The sequence below is a fragment of the Schistocerca nitens genome, chromosome 7 (assembly GCF_023898315.1).
Source record: "Schistocerca nitens isolate TAMUIC-IGC-003100 chromosome 7, iqSchNite1.1, whole genome shotgun sequence".
Taxonomy (NCBI): Eukaryota; Metazoa; Arthropoda; class Insecta; order Orthoptera; family Acrididae; genus Schistocerca; species Schistocerca nitens.
Window position 1 is genome coordinate 589,752,532 of NC_064620.1, and position 24,959 is coordinate 589,777,490.

Here is a 24,959-nt window from a genome sequence, read left to right on the forward strand (position 1 = left end):
CAAACTGATCTTCATTTTAGTTGCATTTACTAGATGTTTTGGATATCCGCGATTCGTCAATATTCACAAAGTTTCTGTCTGTTGACATTGTCAAAAGCTTTTTAAAAACCAATAAAAGTAATGTGTGTTTCTTTACTGTACTCTCTCCATTTTGTACTATTTGCTGTAGGATAAAAACTGCATCTATTGTGGAGTGTCCTTTCCTAAAACCCATTTGTTGCTCATGCAGTACTGCTTGTGCTATGTTTTTAAGTCTTGTATTTAAAATCTCAGCATACACCTTGTATGCTGAGTCCAGTAAACTTATTCCTCTGTAATTACTGCATAGTCTTTTAGCTCCTTTTTTAAAAATTGATATTACTCTAGCTGTTTTCCAGTCTTTGGGAATACTATTTGTCTTCTTCTTCTTCCAACATTCGTTGAAGAGATGTAGCAGCCGTTAGTGTAGCATCATTCCTCCATATTTTAATAATTCAGCATTAATGCCATCTTTTCCTGTTGCTTTCCTGTTCTTAAGTGTTGTTAGTGCAGATGTTAATTCGTCAGACTGTATTTCATCTAATCCTTTTTCGTCTAGTTGGTCAATTTCAGTTACTTGTGCTGTACGATCATACCACAATTCGCTGTAATGTTCTTCTTCAGTACTTCAGTGTTCTTTTTCAATACTACTTATTTGTATCTTCTCTTTCTGTTGTGTTTAAGGTTTTCAAAACCTAATATGCCATTTGTTGTCTTCCATGGATATCATGTTCGATATTGATATGGCTAAGTACAGGGCTAACATACATGGAACAATTGCCTCACGTGTTCCAATATTTCTACGGAATCCAAACTGATCTTCCCCGAGGTCAGCTTCTACTAGTTTTTCCATTCGTCTGTAAAGAATTCGCGTTAGTATTTTGCAGTAATTAGCACCCTGTAAATATAATTACTAGGGTGGCACTTACAACAGTCTGTAGACAGGTACCAGAAGTTACGCTAGCTGACATGGGCTGTACTCTCCGTATATGTGGCAGTGAACGACACATTACTTGGCGGGAGCTGAAGGGCCGAATGCGAAATTGGGCGCCCGTCCGGAGACTCCAAAGGGGCGGTCCCGCGCCGCGGGGTGTCGCGGTGCCCGGTGCGCATGCGCGCGGCCGCCGGTGTGCGAGGGACGCGCAGGGCTGCGCTCGGCTGCTGGTGTCAGTACAGCGGGCGCTCCACGACCACCCGGAGGCTGTGGCGCACCACCTGCTGCCGCCCTCTCAGCCTTCCGGCAGACCTCGCGCGACGCCGACGCTGCACCGGCTCTTAGCTCACCTGCCGAGGCAACCTACCGGCCCACCCCGAGCACGAGCACCGCCACCTCGTCCCCGGCGTCCTCGCGCAGTCCTCCAGACGTGACGCGCCAGACTGACAAGTGCCACTAGGCGATCGGCCGCTGTCGGCGGCATGATAGCCGCGAAATGATCACCGCGCGTAGCAGCCAGCGAACCGAGTAACGCACACACTGATCCGATGGCGTCCTTCTGCTCCAAGCAGCAGTGGTGCGTTTTTTTCGTGTGCGCCTTCATTGGACTTGTACCGAGAGGTAAGTTACTGTAACTGTCTTTGTAGGTGGAACGATGCATTGCCATCTGAAGGCGCTATGTCTTACCTCGACGTGCATCTACTTCTTAACCTAAGAACACGATCACTCTGGTATACTAGATCTGTTCATTAAAATCAAATGTCACGAAAAACTTTCGTAATTTTCAGTTCGCGAAAAAATTTCCTTATAGGCGGGGTGTTCAAAAAGTCTCTCCGCAGTGTCGTATAATTGTTAGCCGCGCGTGCTGTATGCCGCAGTGAATATACCGAAATGAAACTCAGTGAAATAGAAGTTATTAATTGATTGAATATTCATTTTTACTTACAAATTTTCACATTAAAAATTGAAAGTGTCCCCTCTGTTGCTAAATACACAATTCAATTCGTCTAATCATGTTTCCAAACACAAGCTGTAGCGTTTCTTCTGTAACAGAAGCAGTGAAAGTGGATATTGTAGTTTTGAATTCATCGATGGATTTTGGACGGTTTATATAGACAGTTGCTTTCGCTGCACCCCAGAAGAAAAAGTCAGATGGTGTTGGGTCAGGCGATCGTACTGGCCAAAGTCCCTGTGAAATTATGCGATCACCAAAAACATCAGCAAGCAGTGACATTGGAACGCGAGCTGTATGCGCGGTTGCACCAGCTTGTTGAAAATAACCGTTCAGTATTTCACTTAACACAAGTTCTCCTATGAATGGGTACAGAATATCACTGCAGTATCGTTGTGCGTTTATTGTTTCGTTGAAAGACCCAGGCAGGCGACAATCATCCGGCACCTTGCTAACAATCATACGGCACTGCGGAGAGACTTTTTCAACACTCCGTATATATATCATGTTTTGTGAGACAGTGCAAGCCAAAGCTACTCGGTTATAGAAAGATTGGACACAATGTTGATTAGAAAATTTTCGGAAAAAGAAACTACAAATAAAGAAAACACGGTACGAACAAGTAGTACAGAGAATAGTTTCCAAATACTGCGAGTAACTTCTGTACAGAATAGGAATATGCCACAAGGAGCCCTTTTGATTGGAATTTCATCCTCGGAGTTTACTACTCAACATCTTACAGTCCTGTTGGAAAGTTCTAAAGAATAAACTTGCTGAATACTGTACACTTCTTGTGCAGTACTTAAAGAGCTGTTATGGAAGTGCAAACCTTTTTTCCATCTAATATTGACATTCAATGTTACAGTTTCTTTCTAATAAGTCAATTTACCAACAACAAATATGAATGTGTGTGCAGGGTTGGCATAGTTATAATTCTGAGATATCTAAGCAACAATATACAAGAAACACACAGGGTGTACGTATTAAGCTTCCTGTGCATATCGCTTCCAGTGCATTTAGTGTTGTCTGCTACAAGGGTTAGATCATGCGTCGAAGTTTCCCTTTTGCTACAAAGCCTTGACCACAAGTTGCCACTGAAATTTCGACTTTTCGTTCTACATTTTAAGCAAGGCTGCTCAGTACACGCGTATCGTCGATACTCAAAAATGATACGAGCTTCACACTGATATTATCTACGTAATTAAACATAAATATAATCAGTGACTTAAAGGTGTCCAACCAAACTTCGAAGTTTATTTGCGTCTTGCCTTCTCCGCTCGACTTGACAAAACTGGGTCAACTGATGGCCTTAATAAAGGATTGCTTAGTTTAAATAGAAAAGTCACGCGACGAAATGTCCTTGCTTCGCTCCAGGAACTCCATACTGTCTCCTACGTTACACCACATAGACACTCCCCTTATATCTCTTGGTCTCAGGCTAAAGCACGTTTATTCGGAAAACAAACTCATGAGTTGCTAATAATTCAGTATCGTTTCAGAACTATAACTCTTCTCGCGGGGTTTATGTGAGATGCGTACATTTGAGAAGCATGCTGGAAATTACCTGACTCTTGTGAGGGAACTATAAAAGTAATTTCCATTTCGTCTCTGCTGCTAATGCGTATGTTTGTGTGTGTGTGTCTCAGCGTTAGGAACCAAGAAAGTCATAGTAAATTACTTGGTGTCTTGAGATAGCTGGCGACCAATAATTTCCCAACATCACGTGACAGAACCTAGTGAAAAAAAACTTTATTCATCACTAACTTGACAATTTCAGTCGTCACCAGATTCGATGTACATGACCACAGGTATTTATGCCTGGAATCCATTTCAATAAAATTCTATTGGCCGTTTAACGGTATCATCATGCAGTTCAGATTGAGACCATGGCATAAAGTCGTATTAAACTTTGGAGGAGACTTCTGACAATGACAGCTAAATAAACCGGAAAATTCGTACTCCTCTTCATATGTTATTCATAGAAGAAAGGGACCACGACTGTGAATTTTACAACTAATCTTTGATCCTTCGTGTAACAGTAGTCAAAACGTCGGTAGTTTTATTGACAGAATCACACGCCCACAACCCTGGCTCCCACCTCAAAAGAAAAGTGCTTAGAAGTGACACATATATTTTATTTCATCAGTTTCTATCAGTACCTCAATGGCTGTCACAAAAGAAATTCGAAGACTGTCAGTGCATTCGCTCATGGGTCGTATGATGTTTTCCATCGCTTATGGCTTCTTTCACCTCCTGTAAGGATTTATGTATGTGAAAAATGTCGAGCTGCACATTACCTGCAGTGCACGAATGGACGATCAACTGTAAGTAATCCTGTCACTGATGTAGTAAATCATTTAGTGCGTCGGAGTAAGACAAGATTATTCAATCCCCAACAGTACAACTCCAATGCGTTGTTCAAATTAACTACTGTACCTAGGCTTCTGCGGTCATTAGGCAGCACACCGCGACTGGTACACGCGGCGCTCGGGGACCACAGCACAGCTACGACACCTGAGGATGGGCTTATAACGGTCCGAAACCAGTCGTGTGAAAATAAAGAAATTTACAACGGAAGCGGTATTTTCAACCTCACCTACTGTACTTAGGACATATTTACTTTTTCTTTTAATTATGTATTCTACTTCTCACTATATAATACGTGACAGAGCGTAGATTTCACTGTGCCAACGTTTCTTCACGTAACTTCTCACGAAGTATTATTAACTCGTTTTCATCTGCAGGCTTCTATCGCAACGGTACACAGGGATTTGAAGTATAGCGGCAAACCACACTCTGTCAAACGAGTTCTTCGAATCCTTTACGGATTCACGAGACACTGCGATTTTTCGTTCAAGCGCCTGTCATTTCCAGTCTTACACCCCTCCGCGAGGCAAATAAGCCTGTGATCGATTACGCTGACCTTCTCAATACATTTTCTACGTCTGTGATCCCAAAGCAGAACTGTATTCCACAAACGCTATATAAATGTCTTGTAAACAGTTTCCTCCACTGACGTACCACCAACGTCCCGAAGCCTACCATTACCTTACCCCCTCCGATACCTGTGTGATCGTTCACATTCATAGCGTAGCCAAAACTCATTTCTGTTTGCATCATACGATGACAGTTGTGAAACTCCAAACCTGTAGTTGAAGGCTGCTATAAATCGGCGTTTTTCTCACAGAATCTCCGAAAACTGCATGTTACGGGATTTTCTATGGAAGAACACGTCGTCAAACAGAATTCTCTTATCGGACATATTAAAGAGATGTATTTATAAATTTGTTCGACATGCGATCCACACAAACTAAGAGAAACCATGTATTTTAAGAAAGACGCAGAATCTCGTGACGGTATTCAAAGATGTGACAGATTTGGTGTAAGCATTGAGCAGTTAAAGAATAATTACACGATCGTTCTCACTCTTGCCAGCTAAAGAAATTATTAGACAAGGGAATAAAAGTCAAACCTTGAGTAGCAGCTCCAGAAATACGTCGCCCTAGTAGTAAGAGTCTGTTATGGACCAGAACTATAATTTGTAGAGATATGCTTCGCCTATGCATAGACAGAACGTATCTCCACGAATTTTGAAACAACTAAGGAATCACGGAAAAACAGAAAAAATGACGATAATGACTAAAATTGTCAGCCACACGTCTTCGTAAAATTAACATTGAAGAAGTCCACTTTGGAATAAGACGGAGATTTAGGACGGGATAATTAATGGGATAGGTCGTACAAGAGACGCATAGGCTCGGTGCAGCGGCCAAAATGTATTGTAGCTACCCGTGTTTCCTCATTAAGCTGATCAGCCACTGACGTACAGCAGAAGAGCTAACAGTAGTCTCGATAGACCTTGCACGTCTGTTTAGCTAGTTTGATTTTTTAGTTTTTATTTCTTTCGGAGCTTCAGGTATCAATCATGCATTAGCTTCCAAATTCTGAGAATTGATTTCACTCTGAAAGGATTTGTAAGTAGGCTGTTTAGGTTTTTTTATTGGTAACGCCACCTCTGTATGAAAATCACTGGCTGTGCTGTGTGCAGTCTGTGGCTGCTTTGCATTGTTGTAATACTCGCCATTGTAGTGCTAGGCAGCCAGCTGTGAACAGCGCGTAGCGTTGGGCAGTTGGAGGTGAGCCGCCAGCAGTGGTGGATGTGGGGAGAGAGATGGCGGAGTTTTGTAATTTGTCATGAACTGCTATATATATGATGATATCAAGGTAAATACATTGTTTGTTCTCTATTAATATCTTTCATTTGCTAACTATCCCTATCAGTAGTTAGTGCCTTCCATAGTTTGAATCTTTTATTTAGCTGGCAGTAGTGGCGCTCGCTGTATTGCAGTAGCTTGAGCAGCGAAGATTTTTGTGAGGTAAGTGATTTGTGAAAGGTATAGTTTAATGTTAGTCAGGGCCATTCTTTTGTAGGGAATTTTGAAAGTCAGATTGCGTTGCGCTAAAAATACTGTGTGTCAGTATAAGCACAGTCTTGTAAAATTTGTTCAAAGGGGATGTTTCAGATTGTCTAAAAGTTTTAAGGGAACATATAACACTGCAACAGCATTTTCGTAGCTTATTCAATCAAATAGCAAGTTTGGTTTATTACGTATTATGCCCTAACAGAACAAACTAGTCCTGTCACGGAAAAGCCACGTATAACACTCCCGTCTGCTACCGCTATACCATAACCTCGAAGCTGGAGGCAGTTTGCAAAACAGAATTATTTTGTTATAGTAATTATGGTATAACGCATCAGAACAGTGTTACCCCCTGAGAGGAATTTTGTTGTTTGACCGTGTTGTACCTAACGGAGGTAGCTTATCGGAAGTGAAAGTCAGCATTACGTAAATGTTTGAACAGTAAGAAGCAAAATTTTGCCTATCTGCACTGTTTAACTGATAATGGAAAACGGTCGCCAGCCTAACTAGGCAAAAGAATGATTAACATTCTCGTTGAAGAAAATAGTTATAAGTAACTATAACGGACAAACACAACCTAGACTTGGCCACACGCGAGTGCAATGAACTCTGACACACTCATATGTTTACGGTAAGAGTGAAACTAACAGTTGGAGTAGCACAAACTATTTGCGACATTATAACAGGTACAGAAAAACACTATCACTTTCAGGGCTTACACAAACTGAGTGGTCTTTATACTGTTAATATGCACACAAGAGAGACAAACACTTAGCAAACATGAACATATAATTTCCTACTATGCAATTTTCCACTTTTACTACCATGAGACATAAAATTAACACTTAGGTAAGATACTAACTCACTTTCTGCGATTTACAACAGGTAGTAATGTGATCATTTCCTTTAAGCAAAACTTTATAAGCCTCAGTCTTAAGAACTTTTACTTTGAAGTTGGCAACAACACATTAATAAGCATTTTTAATAAGAAAATTATTTTCAGCAAGCATCATTAATTTTAACCGACTCTCTTGCCACATTAACTTTAATTTTCTTTTTACTAAATTCAAGAGGCTTTAATTACAAAACTGGGTTTTAACGTACTTTCAGTAAGCACACTCGGTAATCACTTTAGTTCAAACGGAGAGGACCCTGAGAGGTGTTATGATGAGGAGAAAAGTCAAGGTAGGTACATAAATTCAGATATAAATTACCTTATATTTCAGCACCTTAGCACATCCATTAAGCTGATCCTTCACTATACATCATTATAGTATTACGTTGCAATGATTGCGCAATGTGGTGGCAACTGCATGTTGATAGGTGGAATTGCAGGCAGAATTGCTGGACTCTGTCATTTCTTGGTGGCGATGATAGAAACAAATTCCAGAATAGTTCCAGCTATTTATCCATCCATCCGAGGCATTGGAAAGTAGCAGGAAAAGCCTCTCTCAGAACTAGCACCATATGCACCTTTTACATGGCAGTGCACGGACTCGTAGCTCGTCTCCGACTGCTGGCTCGTCCCCGACTGACTGCTCGTCCCCGACTCGTAGCTTATTCACGACTGACTATCAGTTCCACCTTTTCCACCTAGGCCAACCACAATTTGCGCGCGCTACACAGTTCCGTTCCCGAGGGGAACCACTACACCTTCTATACACAAAATTACTAAGATTCCTAAGTGAGGATCAGCAGTTTACATAACAGTAAACAATCATTTTAAACAAAACAGAACATTTGCACATATTGACATTTCTACCAAAAATTATTCACACAAAATTACAATCATATACAGTAAGTTTTGTTCCCTCCAAATGGGACAAAGAATATAAATTGCAGATATGCTACACAGCATACAATCAAATCATGATATCAAAGTTCGTACAAAGAAAGGAGTATACAATTTTATGTTATCGATTCAAGCAAACACATTTACAGAAGCTCAATGATGTAACATTAAATGAAACAAAGGCAAAATAAATCAGTAGAGCAGTAGAGCTATGGTGTTACAAACAACAGACTTACAGATGATCTTCGTCATCCTTTTAGCTACCGTTTAATTAACGGGCCATAATTAGTCACATAATCGACACACCCGATCGGCGTATTACACGTGCTTGATTAAATGGGCGGGCATTTTTGGTGATTTCACTTACCAGAAATTTGACAATTATCCATCATGTATGATGCTCTCAGTAACCGTAAATTTCTTTTATTATATTATTGGGTATCACTGTGGTAACTTTACCCGCCACTGTCAAGATGTTTCAGAACATCACTTACATAATAATTATGCATTAGGTAGGATAGGAGAAAAGGAAACTCTTCAGAGAAGTTGGGTCTAGATTCCGGATGCATTAGGTACTACAGGGAAAAGAACCTCTTCAGAGAAGTTGTGTCCTAACAGACAGAAACACTATCTAATTACAAGCTGGCAATCCAATGATTGCTTTCTATTTCGGAAGTTTTATAATTACGGCACTGGCTGACTGTTTAAAAACATACGGGTATGAGCGTCATTTGTAAGGTAAGCTGCAGCTGAGAAAGATTTCATATGGTTCGGTGAAATACAAGTTGAAATACAGTCTTTTGTAGGCAACCATGTTTCAGTTTCTCACTGATTCACACTGATTGTTTGCTATGTGAAAATGATAGTAATAGCAGACATCACTTCCACAAACTAATTGCTTTTGTGAGGTCAGATTTGCGCTCCGCTCCAGATCACTGGAAGTGTTATGTTTAACACATAATAACTTTCTGAGGCCTCATACCGTGATCCACTATTAGCCTTTCGCCGTGACAGAACCATATGGTTTACCCAATTATTATGGTCCCCTAGACATTAATTAAAAGTTGCCATTTATAATAAGATTTTGTTATGTCTGACATAGGATGGTTGCATAGGATAAACAAACGGTCCGGCAGTAATTGTAGAACTACCCGCCGAACAATGACAATTCACATTGTAATGTAGAAAGTCGTCATTAAGAAGAACAGTTACGAATATGCTGTTTCGTACGTTAATATTCTGTATATTCTAATTAAGTTTTCAAAATATTTTTGTATAATATTTACCCCAAAAAGCCGTACTTCTAAATGTGCAATACAAAAGCTCCATTCTGAACTGTATCTTCATCTGTAACGAATACGTCGATAACTGTGTACTACCGTCTACCGTCTAATCTTCATTCATAAACGTTCTTACTTCTTTTGTGTCTTCTGATAATTTTTGAGGATTTATGGTTGCCACAGACGTTACATGGGAAGCGTACTCTACTTGACGAAATTTTAAGGCAGACGCAAACATAAATACTGCTGTCTTACGTCCTTAAAGAGACGCGACATACAGAGCGGAATCGAGGGCGAGGTGCATCTTCCCTTTTTCTAGTGAATCAATTACAAATTGCGAACAATTGTTTGAAGAGGCGCTGCTGTTTCTTGAGCTACCTATAGGTTTGAAGTAACGAGTGTTTAAACAAGTTTATTGCTTCACACCATCTCCCCCTGTCTTGCACAAACTTTTTCATCTCACATACCTGTATGCATCATTTTCGGAAGTAGTTTTCATATATTCTAATCTTTGTAGGCACCAAAAATTCCTTCTCTCTCCTATTCCTTTCGGTACGGAACCAGTTATTCCCTAACGATTTACCAGAAAGGTCACTAGGTGTAGGTTGCTGTAATACGTGTTAAGCATTCATTTCTTTGTTTGATTTTTGTTTCCAGTTCCCTTTCATTTCGTGCTGACTATATTAGTACCTACACCTGTACAGTATTTTCAGATCTTTCAGTTACAAGTGCAAGGATGAAATGTTTTATTACTATTTCTACGATTCCAGAAACTAATCTCATCTTCATCCAATTAAAATTTCGTTTTTCTTTGTACATCTCTGTTCGTTAATCTTATGTCTAGTTTACATGAGTTAAATTCCTGACTCATCGTTCGTAGTTTTCACATTTCAGCACTCGTTTCGTCTTCGTTTGTATGTTTTAGCTGGTAAGTACAGCTTTCCGACCAATTCCGACAAATGGTAAGATAAAGTTATGTTAGCGGAATTTTCAACTGATATTAGGAGTGAGGGTGGTATATTATCCAATGGGCTCTAGACTCTAATCTTGCAATGCTCTGCTCAACAGTTGTTGCAAGTGAATCACATATTTAGTGAACGTGCATCTCATCCACTTTCTCACCCGCCAAGGCTCACCAGTCAGCCTCTGTGAAAGCAACCTACGTGGGTCTTTTCTAGGAATCTATCTCTCTTCTATTTCTTTTTATGGATGGCTCACTTTTCATTTATTTATTACATTTTGTCGCTTTGTACCTCTTCTAATATGACCGTTCTATTATATACTGTTCATTTCGACTTTGCAGACGATATGATACATAGTGTATGTAACATCTGATTAATTAAAGAGGTAGGTAACAGAAAATATACTTAGTCATGAAGTATCATAAATCTTCACTTTCTAGTGTCGAGAAGTGTTAATTGCTGAATGAGAACCACAGAAGAGCTATTATCTTACCACATCTCTTTTTTAGACCTCTCTATTTCGATGGACCTACATCACAGATTTAATAAAAGCGTTCCCCATTAATATTTACAATAATGGTCGCCAATGAACCAGAAGTGGTAGAATGCTCTTTGGAAATAATCATATTTCTTTATTACTTATACTGTATAGACTAGATAACGTAACTCGTGTTTGGCAACTTAAATTCGTCTGTTTATCATATTAAGTACGAAGTACGATCGCGCAACCAATGCAATTGAAGCTCAGTTGAATGCGTACCGTATTGTAGGAGGAATATGTTTGCTGTTAATTAGCATAGCGCGTCAGTAAAGTTACGTGGGATGAATCGGACGGGACTCCCACATTTATCACAAACATGTAAAATACACTAAATGAACTGGAACGAATTAATAATTACGAAACCAAGAAAAGATGGAAACGCTGTAAACAAAAGTAACCTCTGTTCCTGTTGCAGGATGCTAATAATTGACAGCTAATATGTTCCCTGATGGCATGGTGGTGAAAAACATCACAAATCCATATTACCAACAAAGACGCAGTACTCTTTAAAATAGAATGTAGCAAAGCGAGTTACATGACAGTACAAATAAACCATATACAGGGTGTTTCAAAAATGACCGGTATATTTGAAATGGCAATAAAAACTAAACGAGCAGCGATAGAAATACACCGTTTGTTGCAATATGCTTGGGACAACAGTACATTTTCAGGCGGACCAACTTTCGAAATTACAGTAGTTACAATTTTCAACAACAGATGGCGCTGCAAGTGATGTGAAAGATATAGAAGACAACGCAGTCTGTGGGTGCGCCATTCTGTACGTCGTCTTTCTGCTGTAAGCGTGTGCTGCTCACAACGTGCAAGTGTGCCGTTGACAACATGGTTTATTCCTTAGAACAGAGGATTTTTCCGGTGTTGGAATTCCACCGCCTAGAACACAGTGTTGTTGCAACAAGACGAAGTTTTCAACGGAGGTTTAATGTAACCAAAGGACCGAAAAGCGATACAATAAAGGATCTGTTTGAAAAATTTCAACGGACTGGGAACGTGACGGATGAACGTGCTGGAAAGGTAGGGCGACCGCGTACGGCAACCACAGAGGGCAACGCGCAACTAGTGCAGCAGGTGATCCAACAGCGGCCTCGGGTTCCCGTTCGCCGTGTTGCAGCTGCGGTCCAAATGACGCCAACGTCCACGTATCGTCTCATGCGCCAGAGTTTACACCTCTATCCATACAAAATTCAAACGCGGCAACCTCTCAGCGCCGCTACCATTGATGCACGAGAGACATTCGCTAACGATATAGTGCACAGGATTGATGACGGCGATATGCATGTGGGCAGCATTTGGTTTACTGACGAAGCTTATTTTTACCTGGACGGCTTCGTCAATAAACAGAACTGGCGCATAAGGGGAACCGAAAAGCCCCATGTAGCAGTCCCATCGTCCCTGCATCCTCAAAAAGTACTGGTCTGGGCCGCCATTTCTTCCAAAGGAATCATTGGCCCATTTTTCAGATCCGAAACGAGTACTGCATCACGCTATCTGGACATTCTTCGTGAATTTGTGGCGGTACAAACTGCCTTAGACGACACTGCGAACACCTCGTGGTTTATGCAAGATGGTGCCCGGCCACATCGCACGGCCGACGTCTTTAATTTCCTGAATGAATATTTCGATGATCGTGTGATTGCTTTGGGCTATCCGAAACATACAGGAGGCGGCGTGGATTGGCCTCCCTATTCGCCAGACATGAACCCCTGTGACTTCTTTCTGTGGGGACACTTGAAAGACCAGGTGTACCGCCAGAATCCAGAAACAATTGAACAGCTGAAGCAGTACATCTCATCTGCATGTGAAGCCATTCCGCCAGACACGTTGTCAAAGGTTTCGGGTAATTTCATTCAGAGACTACGCCATATTATTGCTACGCATGGTGGATATGTGGAAAATATCGTACTATAGAGTTTCCCAGACCGCAGCGCCATCTGTTGTTGAAAATTGTAACTACTGTAATTTCGAAAGTTTGTCTGCCTGAAAATGTACTGTTGTCCCAAGCATATTGCAACAAACGGTGTATTTCTATCGCTGCTCGTTTAGTTTTTATTGCCGTTTCAAATATACCGGTCATTTTTGAAACACCCTGTACCTTGTGTCATTCCACCCCACAGCCTCATGGATACACAAATCTTAGGCGTCATTCATCTTAAAAGATGGCACCTATCATATTGTACCCAGCGTCGCCAACGAAAGCCAACGTCAGAACGAACTTCCATTTCTGCTTTCGTAACTGCAAATAGCGCCATACGGCTCAACATCGTCAGGAATATGGAAAATCGGCCTTTATGTTTAGTATTACCTTTAATTGCCTAGGTCGGGAGCATACAGAATGCCCAGACCGGTTTAGATTGCGCTAGCAATCGTCTTCAGATCGAAAGAAACAGATGAATTAATGTTAATAAAAAGTTCTACTTGCTAACACTATGTGTAACATAAGAAAAGAAAGCTACAAAACAGATGCCATAAAATATGGTTACAGAGTGAAACACGTCATGCATTGCGCAAACAAGTATTTTGTCATTAAAACTACTGTGCGTTCTATGATGCTGCTGTTTAAGATAATGACAAACCTACATGTATTAGGGTTCACCATTGCAAACAAAATTTCATTAAAGCAATCTATCATATGAAAACAATGTCAGACGAAATACATTAGAAACGTAATTTCGGCAAAGGAACTTAAGGTAATCAAGTAAATTAACAAATGAAATCTATAAAAATGTGGTGAGAGAATATGAGAAGATAAAACAATTATTCTAATGAGCAGGCAGCTAATTGAAACAGAAATGTGCAGCTCACTAAATAACGGGAGTAATTTAACATATTGCCGGCCGCGGTGGTCTCGCGGTTCTAGGCGCGCAGTCCGGAACCGTGGGACTGCTACGGTCGCAGGTTCGAATCCTGCCTCGGGCATGGATGTGTGTGATGTCCTTAGGTTAGTTAGGTTTAAGTAGTTCTAAGTTCTAGGGGACTGATAACCACAGCAGTTGAGTCCCATAGTGCTCAGAGCCATTTTTTTTAATTTAACATATTAACAGAATCTTCCGTAGGTTCTTGGTAGAACAACATTATAATAAATGAAAAGCACCAGTTTGCTTTTGTCCTACAATATGAGTAATTTAACAAATAAAATTCAAGTTAGAATAAAGGAAATGTTAGACCGTCGAAAACTTAGTTCCTCGTTAGTAAATTACGATATAAATTAGATATAAATTTCGAAATACAGAAGGGAAGAGAGGGAGTGTTGCGTCAGCCATGGGTTCATTGCAGCTACCAGGAGTCGCTTCCTGCATGTGGTACTGTCTTTTCTGCTGCACGTTCCATGTGAAGAGTTTATTGTCAGTAATGTGTGTATCAAAAGCGGTTTTATTTTGGCAACACGTATGCTATTTAAAAACTGTTTTAAGCGTTTGTCACGTCTGTCCTATATAATATTCATCACAGTGATTGCAGTGCAGTTTGTACACACATGAATCAGCGTCATAGCAACACGCTTGCTTTATGTTTTCTGGCGCCTTGTTCGTGAGTGGTTTACCTAGATGTGATTAATATTTATTCTATTTTGAATCTAAAGATTTATGGCACAATCGAAATTGGTCATGGCATTTTAAAAACTTGCGATCGAGACAAATAATGTTTTACATTGCCTTGAGCAGCCGCTGGTGAAGTATCAGTGCAGCAGTAGTGCACCAGCAGTGCAGTAGGGAGTCGCATATTTAGCTTTCATATTTGTTTTGTAGTTTGATTCTTAATCTCTTTCCGAGTGTTCGTGCACAAGCATATTTAATTACACAAAAATCCTTGCATATTCTCGAATGGTTCAAATGGCTCTGAGCACTATGGGACTCAACTGCTGTGGTCATTAGTACCCTAGAACTTAGAACTACTTAAACCTAACTAACCTAAGGACATCACACACATCCATGCCCGAGGCAGGATTCGAACCTGCGACCGTAGCAGTCGCACGGTTCCGGACTGCGCGCCTAGAACCGCGAGACCACCGCGGCCGGCGCATATTCTCGTATTTGAGAGGAGTTATATTGGTTATTGATAGCTGTAAAGTATAAATTCGCGGAGTCGTTAGTCAGTTGTTTGTTTTGGACAGCCAGTGCTTTCTGTTTATTTTCGTAGAGTCAGTCAACAGAAAACAGAGGCCAGTGCAGTTTCATCTGTGCTTGCAGAGTGACGTGTGCGGGCAGCAGTAGCAGAAACTAGTCGTATATTCAGTTTTTGGTATTAGTTCCGCAGGTTTAATTAAAATTACTTTGTGTGATTGTGTGCTTGCGTGGTGAAATTTTTGGGATCATTGCGTATTTTCTAATTAGAAAGGGGTAGTATCAAATTTTAATAACGGTAGAGTGTAACATCGTGTAGGCGGTAGCATTTGTACTAAGACAGGGGCAGGATCGCATTGTAATATCTATATAGTGGCGTAGGCTTGGCCATTTGATTGCTTAGTTCGTAAGTAATTGTTCATACATCGCAGCTCAATCTGGCGCTGGTGACGCAACTGTGCAGTCGCATATTGCTGTTTTATTTGTCGCAACTCTATACGTCCAGATATTAGCAGTAGGATGGATAGGGTGTGTGCGTGCTGTACGCGGGCGCAGGAGGAACTGGCCGCGGTTCGCGAGCAGCCGAGCGTGCTGTTGGCCACGGTCAGCCGCCTTCAGGCTGCTGCCTCGAGGTGCAGCGACGGCGGAGCGTCTGGCGCGTCGCTTGAGATACCCCAGGTGTCGCTTGCTGCGCTGCGTCCACCTTGTAGTGTACCCGGCGCGTTGGGGCCGCCCTCACCTCAGGGTGAGTGGCGGACTGCAGAGCGATCGCGTCGCTCCAGGCGGAGGGTCAATGTGGAGGCTGGCCGGCTGGCCTCGCCCGTTTATCCTGACAGTGGACAGGTGGCCGCTCCTTCAGCGGGGCCCGAGCAGGCACACGGGGCCAAAGGCTTGCTGGTTATTGGGAGCTCCAGCGTTAGGCGGGTGATGGAGCCCCTTAGGAAAATAGCGTACAGGGCTGGAAAGAATTCCAACGTGCACTCGGTTTGTCTGCCCGGGTGCCTCATCCAAGATGTGGAGGCGGCCTTGCCTGCGGCTATCGAGCGTACGGGATGCAGTCGTCTGCAAGTAGCTGCTCACGTCGGCACCAGTGATTCCTGTCGCTTGGGTTCTGAGGCGATCCTCTGTTCGTACAGGCGGCTGGCGGATTTGGTGAAGAGCGCTGGCCTCGCACGCGGGGTGCAAGCAGAGCTCTCTATGTGGAGCATCGTTCCCAGAGTGGATCCGGTTCCTTTGGTTTGGAGCCGCGCGAAGGGTCTCAGCCAGAGGCTTCGTCGACTCTGTGACGGTCTGGGCTGCAAATTTCTACACTTGCGCTATTTGGTTGGGTATTGTAGGAGGCCCATAGATAGGACAGGCTTGCACTACAAAAAGGAAGCGGCTACTCGGGTAGCACTTGTGGCTTGCACATGGTTTTTTTTTTTAAGGCTAGCCAGTGGTGCGAGGTGTCCTGATGAACACTCACCAGTCGACGTGCTGGCAGGGAAATCAGGACGCGCTCAGTGTAAAGACGCTTCAGCTATCAAGATATTAGCAGTAAATTTTCAGTGTGTTCGGAATAAAGTTCCTGAATTTAGTGCCCTCCAGGACGCGTCTCGGGACTGAGACCTGGCTGAACCCTAAGATAGGAAGTTCTGAAATGTTTAGTGAGGGTCAGACGGTGTATTGGAAAGACAGATAAGACACCGTAGGAGGTGGTGTCTTCATTGCAGTTGACAAAAATATTGTGAGTACTGAGGTCGAAGTAGAGTGAGATTGTGAAGTTACCTGAACACGTTTAACAGGGTTAGGAGAAATAAAGTTAATTGTTGGGTGTTATTACCGGCCACCAGGTTCCACCGTTACAGTTCTAGAATTATTCAAAGGGAGTCTAGAATCTGTATCGCAGAAGTACCCGGATCATGCATGCTATATTAGTAGGAGGCGACTTCAACCTACCAAGTATAGACTAGGATGTCTATGGATTCGATACAGGTGGTACAAACTAGTCGTCGTGTGAATTACGTATGAACACATTATCCGAAAACTGTCTTGAGCACCCAAATCGACAGACAACGCGTAATGGGAATATTTTAGATCTGGTAGCCACGGACAGACCAGACCTCTTCGACGGTGTCAGTGTTGAGACAAGGATTAGTGATCATGATGTTGTCATTACGACTATGGTTACGAAAGTTAAAAAGTCGATCAAGAGGGTTGGAGAATATTCTTACTAGATAGAGCAGGCAAGCAGTTGTTGGCATCCCACTCAGTAAATGAATCTACTTCATTTACTTCCGGTACGATCGACGTAGAAGAATTATGGGCAAATTTTAAACACATTGTAAATCACGCATTGGACAGGTATGTGCCGAAAAAGTGGGTTACGGACTGAAAAGACCCACCATGGTTTAACAGTGCAGTTCGGAGAATGCTCAGAAAGCGAAGATAGTTGCACTCGCGGTAGAAGTAAGATCGGGAGAATGAGGAGAGTCAAAAGTTAGCAGAGATTCGTGCTGCTGTAAAAAGAGCGATGCACCAAGCATACAACCACTGCCACCGTCATACCTTAGCAAAAGATCTTGCTGAAAACCCAAGGAAATTCTGGTCTTACGTAAAATCGGTAAGCGGGTCTAAGGCTTCCATCCAGTCACTCATTGATCAGTCTGGTCTGGCAACGGAAGGCAGCAAAACGTAAGCTGAAATTTTAAATGTAGCATTTGAGAAATCTTTCACGCAGGAGGATTGTACAAACATACCGCCGTTTGAGCCTCGTACAGATTCCCGTATGGAGGACATAGTGACAGATATCCCTTGGGTTGTGAAGCAGCTGCATGGGCTGAAAATAAAGAAATCGCCAGGTCCTGATGGGGTTCCAATTCGGTTTCACAGAGAGTACTGCATTGGCTCCTTACTTAGCTTGTATTTATCGCGAATCTCTTGCCCAAAGTAAAGTCACGAGCGACTGAAAAAAAGCGCAGGTGACGCCTGTACATAAGAAGGGTAGAAGGACGGATCATCAAAATTACAGATCAATATCCTTAACATCGGTTTGTTGCAGGATTCTCGAACATATTATCAGTTCGAATATAATGAATTTTCTTGAGACAGAGTTGCTGTTCATGCATCAGCACGGCTTTAGAAGCATCGCTCCTGCGAAACGCAACTCGCCCTTTTTTCACATGATGTCTTGCGAACCGTGGATGAAGGTTATCAGACGGATGCCATATTCCTTGACTTCCGGAAAGCGTTTGACCCGGTGCCCCACGGCAGACTCCTAACTAAGGTATGAGCATATGGGATTGGTTCCCAAATATGTGAGCGACTCGAAGACTTCTTAAGTAATAGAATCCAATACGTTGTCCTCGATGGTGAGTGTTCACCAGAGGTGAGGGTATGATCTGGAGTGCCCCAGGGAAGTGTGGTAGGTCCGCTGTTGTTTTCTATCTACATAAATGGTCTTTTGGATAGGTTGGATAGCAATGTGCGGCTGTTTGTTGATAACACTGTGGTGTACGGGAATGTGTCGTCGTTGAGTGACTGTGGGAGGATACAAGATGACTTGGACAGGATTTGTGATTGGTGTAAAGAATGACAGCTAACTCTAGATATAGATAAAAGTAAATTAATGCAGATGAATAGGAAAAGAATCCCGTAATGTTTGAATACTCCATTAGTAGTGTAGCACTTGGCACAGTCCCGTCGATTAAATATATGGGCGTAGCATTGCAGAGCGATATGAAGTGGGACAAGCATGTAATGGCAGTTGTGGGGAAGTCGGATAGTCGTCTTCGGTTCATTGGTAGAATTTTGGGAAGATGTGGTTCATCTTAAAGGAGACCGCTTATAAAACACTAATACGACCTATTCTTGAGTACTGCTCGAGAGTTTGGGATCCCTTTCAGGTCGGATTGAGGGTGGTCATAGAAGCAATTCAGAGGCGGGCTGCTATATTTGTTACTGGTAGGTTTGATCATCACGCGAGTGTTACGGAAATGCTTCAGGAACTCTGGTGGGAGTCTCTGGAGGAAAGGAGGCGTTCTTTTCGTGAATCGCTACTGGGGAAATTTAGAGTACCAGCATTTGAGGCTGACTGCAGTATAATTTTACTGCTGCCAACTTATATTTCGCGGAAAGAGCACAAAGATAAGATAAGAGAGATTAGGCCTCGTACAGAGGCATATAGGCAGTCATTTTTCCCTCGTTGTGTTTGGGAGTTGAACAGGGAGAGAAGATGCTAGTTGTGGTACGAGGTACTCTCCACCACGCACCGTATGGTGGATTGCGGAGTATGTATGTAGATGTAGATGTACATGTCAAATATCACATCCGATCCCTGTTCACGTCGCTGCTGTTACTTACTTGTAATGATGATACAATTTTCTCCTTGGATCGTCAGCCAGGATAGACTCTGCTGAATAGCCTTTCACACATCGTGCTTACTTCTCGTGTGAAATTTGGAACACATTTGGGAATGTAACCGAGGGCTTCCGCTTCCGTTGTCGATGTCAGTAAAATTTTTTAGGGTACGTGACAGCGGAGTCAACAATAAAATTCTCTAGCGTTACGCTCACTCTTCCAAATGGCCCTCCTCAGGGTGTTGTGCTGATTCAGTCAGCACAGAACCCTGAGAATGTCTGTAACGGTGGCCGAAGCGTTCGAGAATTTTACGTATTAACAGTGCTGTGACATACCATGCAGACTTTTATTGACATGTGTATGACGTCTGCCTCTGACTCGTGGATTGATTTAGGGACTAATTTCTGAAAACGCGTCGCTCTTTGTGTCCTAGAAAAGGCGGGTGCTTTACGTAGGCGGCGGCGTAATTTCCCACAGCGCCGTTTCCTTCTCACCACAGCAACGGGTTAGACAGCCGACTGCTCGCTCACTTCCAGCCGCAAACGAGAGCTAAACTGCCCACTACGGCTCAGCAGGTGACCGCGTAAAAACACCTGTTAGCGGCCAATTCGCCGAACACCACTCAAGCACGGTCAGCCGCACACGTCCCTCTTCACTTAATGTAGTAGTGATCTAGCTCATATCAAGCTCCGAAATCGTGCAGTTTCTAGCGAAATTCTGGTGAACAACTATATAAATATTTGGATAGCTTTTACAAGAGTGGGGGTAGAAGTAGAACAGGACTGCAGATAGTTAGGCACATAAATTATGTAATTACTAAGTTCTGCATTATCATGCAGCTGCGAAAATCCGCGTGTAAATAGCGGCTCAGCTCCAGCTATCCTGTTGTGCCATGATCTGTTCAAAACTGTTTTCAAGACTTCATCAGTTAATTATTGCTGCGTGCTGCTGTGGTACCTAGGTGACTCCAGAAGTCTATATGAGATACACTGCACGGTAAACAATGTAACGTCCACAGGAACTAGTTTCAGTCGAACCAGGGTGTAACAAGTGCATACTGCGGGGCTGTACTGCTAGTGATCTACTTGTCGCGGTCATGGGCGATCGGCTGGAACTCAGGAGGGCTCAGTTTAGTGGTGAACGAAGTTTGCTACATTCATTATACGGTGTTATTTATTGTTATTTTATTGGGTTTGAGGAGGAGACCATCACACGATATACAATTATTGCACATAATGATGAAAACAGGACATTGGTCGGATGTAACTGAAAACTGTAAAACATAGTTAAGCTATATTATAATTCAATCTAAACCCTTAGTTGGCGACAGGTGTTGTTGATATACATCAATGGGGACAGCTGAAAATGTGTGCCCCGACTAAGACAAGAACCGGGGATCTCCTCCTTACATGGCAGACGCTCTATCCATCTTTCTTTTGTTTTTGTTTTTTTGTTTTCGTTATTTCGTTCAGTGTTGTTCGTTGCGTTTGGTCTTGGCGGACGTCAGATGACATCAGTTCAAGCTGATCGTTGATTCTTTAACTCAGTTTTTTTATTACGGAGGGCCACCGCCTCTCCGATCGAACACGCTGAGCTACCGTGCCGGCGAAGAAATGATGAGGACAACACAAATACCCACTCCCCGGGCACAGAATATCCCCAACCCGGTCGGGAATCGAACCCGGGACCCTGTGATCCAGAGGCAGCAACGCTACCCACCAGACCAGGGCTGCGGACAACGTGCCACGGAGGATAGCGCCACTGCAGGGACTTATCCCTTGCACGCCTCCCGTGAGACCCCAACTGTCCACCACGTACATTCGTAGTGCTCCTAATAGATGTTTGCCCATTTACTCATTGCTCGCGTCAGACTAAGCTGACGATTCCCGTAAGAGTTCTGCAAAAACGTGCGCGTTTGCACCTCATAGTTAAGCGAGATCAGGAGTCAACGAAGTAAATTTGTCGGGCAGCAGCATTGCCATTCAAGTCACCAAATGTTATTATACAATCGACTCACATTTATACATAGTGCTTCATTGAAGAAAAAACTAATCTCCGTCTGAACGGACCTCGGAAAGCCCAACGGTACTGACCGACCGCCATGTCATCCTCAGCCTGTTGGCATCACTGGATACAGATACGGAGGGGCATGTGGTCTCAGCACCACTCTCCCGGTGTTGTCAGTTTTCGTGACCGGGGCCGCTACTTCTCAGTTAAGTACCTCCTTAGTTTGCCTCACAAGGGTTGTGCGTACCCCGCTTGCCAACAGCACTCGGCAGACCGGACGGTCACCTATCCAAGTGCTAGCCAAGCCCAACAGCGCTTAATTACGGTGATCTGTCGGGAACTTTTGTTACCACCGCGGCAAGGGCGTTGACCCTCCGCCACACACCGTCAGGTGGCTTGCGGAGTATGGATGTAGATGTAGATGTAGACTGTAATGTTAAAGATATACTCAAATTCTGAAGTTCCTTTTACGAAAGCGAATGAAATGGTAAAACATCTGGCAACGAAACTGTTCGTGGAACTAACAGCTGCCCTAAGAAAAACTTGTCCTCAATTTTTCAAATATTGTGCAGTGTAATTGTTCTTGGATGATGGTATTTATCACATTATACGAACGTATGTACAATGTCCTTGTCAATCACGATTTGCAGAAGTAATGAATTTTAACACTTGTCTCGTTTTATCGATATTCATATGGCCTGCTCTTAGTCTCTTAAGAGTCACCATTTCTCTTCTGCTGGGCACCAAGATGAGAAACTAAACTTGGCGTGCAATTTGTTGCTGAATCGTCCATTAAGATGTGGATTTGATGTTATGGTCTATGGCCACTAACTTGTCAATTCAGTTTTTGCTTGTGCGGCGACTCTCCTACGAAAATAGCTGTGTGGTAGGAGTACATCGCCAGAAAATAGATGCTCAACCACTTTCGCCGGTTGATCTGCTTGTTCGTTGTCCCTAATTCCAACATGTTCCGGTATCCACTGAGGATGAATCAATCGACGCTGTCCCTTTGCTCTACTGCGCCATGCCAGTACATCGTGTGCCAAAGAATTAACAGTTGTTTCCCCTCGGCTGCCTTCGTAACACTCAGCATGGAGTCAGCACATACTCGGATTTTGGGGAGTTGTGAATCGAATATGTTAAGCGTAACTTGGCGGTGTAGTGGTGTTGGTGCTGCAAGTAGACGCTTCCCAGCGGTCTCTGGCGACACCGTAAGTGCAATATATAACTCTGCGGTTAACATCGTCGCATCAGTAGGTAACAGTAAAGATTGTCCACGTCCTCTTTGATGACCAGAAATATTAGAGACACACAGTTTGGAACCATCCGTGTACAATTTGTACCAGCCATGCCAGTTACGATCCAATTTCGAGTAGACAGAAGCTCTCAGCTCACTTCGGGTTGAGGATGTTTTAGATACATGACTATCATATACAGCATAGTGAATTTCTGAAAAGATATCGTTTGCTTGACGTGGCATGTCCTGATGTTAACATTGTGCTGTCGGGTGTTCCAGGAGGGATTTCGGCTTCTTCTACTAGTACGACTTAATTTCTATCACATGTAGTAATCGGGATAATTTGCAATGTAATGGATGATTAATAGAGGATCCGACCCTCAACATGTATCGACCACATAAGCACTTCCGTAGCGCAACGACTGTGGCAACTGTCAATGCCGCTTGCACGATATATAGAAGTGGTTTTAATATAGCCTCCACAAATAAGCAGACCTGATTAAAATCTAAAGTCTTCAATCGTGGCCGCGCGGGATTAGCCGCGCGGTCTTAGGGACTGGTCCCGGCGGAGGTTCGAGTCCTTCGTCCGACATGGGTTCAAATGGTTGAAATTGCTCTGGGCACTATAGGACTTAACATCTGAGGCCATCAGTCCCCTAGAATTTAGAACTACTTAAACCTAACTAACCTAAGTACATCACACACATCCATGCCCGAGGCAGGATTCGAACCTGCGACCGTAACAGCCGCGCGGTTCCGGAGTGAAGCGCCTGGAACCGCTCGGCCACCACGGCCGGCTCGCACATGGGTGTGTGTGTGTTTCTCTTTATGATGATTTAGGTTAAGTAGTGTGTAAGCTTAGGGACTGATGACCTTAGCAGTTTAGTCCCATAAGATTTCACACACATTTGTTTTTCAATCGTGACGTGAGAGCAGAGACTCAAAACATGCAGCCGTATTCCATCTTGTTCCTAACTATTTATACAGATGTAAGAGGGTCGGCTCCTCAGTCAGTGCAAGACAAAGCCTTCAGGTTGTTAATTTTCGTATGCCTGGAGTTAGTTGACGTGTTTTTACCATATCATCCGAATGTTGAGTCACATACAGAAAAATTTTGCATGCATAGATACTAAAATAGTTTCGTTATTAATTTGGAAGAAGACTGCGTCTTTGACTACCCTATGTTTGCCAAAGACAGCCAGATGACATTTCTCAGGCACCACATCCGCTCCTAACTCGAGTGTCTTGCCTCGACTGAGACCTCGTTGCAAGTAGTTCGAGGCACAGGTGTGGTCCTTATGCTCGTCGTATTTCACAAAGTCGTCTGCACTCTGTAGAAACGTAATCGTTTACCAGTCTCCGTGTTATATGTGTTAAAAGGTATCTTCTCAATGGACCTACATGTGTTAAACCTTCGTAGACGGTTATGGAAATCTGTTGTCAGTCCGTCGTGCTCAATCATTACATCCTGTGGTGTATTAAATGCGAGCAGCAGTTGACTATGTTCGGTGGTATACTCAGAATAAATAGGATTTTTATGTACCTTTTGTATCTAGAAAGAATGCAAACGTGTACATATATATTGTCGAAGAATTTCAGTTGCATATTTGTAACAAAGGCAGTGAATATAATGTGCCGATATTTTCCCGGAAACCTAATATCTTATTGTGAAGTGTTTTGTTATGCTCTACAAATCACTCCGAATTTTGTTATGCTGTACAAATCACTCCATGCTGTTCTTGATCACGTAGTCGTAATACTGCAGTTACATGAGATTCAGGATACTGGACGAAATGTGCGAATTGACAATTGACACAGTGCCTTTTCCCAGTTTAGGAAGTGATACCATTTTGATTACCTTCCATTGCTAACGACGTAGGTGCTTTAAAGTACATAATTGATAAGCTGGAGAAAAGTAATTTTTATTTCGTAGAAGACATTAATAATCATAAATTACTAAATTTTGTTTCAGCCTGGCGCCGTGTTATTCTTCTTCAGATAGTGGTACATGTCATTCATACTAAAAGTTGTAACCAGTTGTGTTGTGTATTCAGTTACATGTCGTCGTAGGAGTTCATCAGCTCAAGGGTACTTCGCGGCACTTAGGCTGGAGCTAACAGGTCCATGAAGATTATGAGTCAGCCTTAGTTGCCTTGACCATGCTATTATTATTGTGAGTTGATTCTTTTAAAAAAACTTACCTTTCGCCAGAGAGTTTGTGCTGACACATCCGGTCCAAGTTTGGAACAAAATTTAATCCAGCCTTTCTATCTTGCAATGTGCGTGATCTTTGCCACCTTAGCCATTTTCTTCCTCATATCTATAAAACTATTACATGTCGCACTATTTTTATATGTTGTCTTTTGGCAATCGCAGGAGAACATAATTCTAGAGTACGACA

At 42.7% G+C, this 24,959-nt stretch overlaps 1 protein-coding gene across 1 annotated transcript in view; it reads left to right on the forward strand.

Moving 5' to 3' along the window:
• The first annotated feature begins 1,211 nt into the window (after nucleotides 1-1,211).
• LOC126195022 (uncharacterized) overlaps nucleotides 1,212-24,959 on the forward strand; it is a 1,313,800-nt gene continuing 1,290,052 nt past the window's right edge. The window contains exon 1 of the mRNA XM_049933457.1: nucleotides 1,212-1,573. Within this exon, the coding sequence (XP_049789414.1) occupies nucleotides 1,501-1,573 (73 nt within the window). The 5' untranslated portion in view covers nucleotides 1,212-1,500. The remainder of the gene's footprint in view (nucleotides 1,574-24,959) is intronic.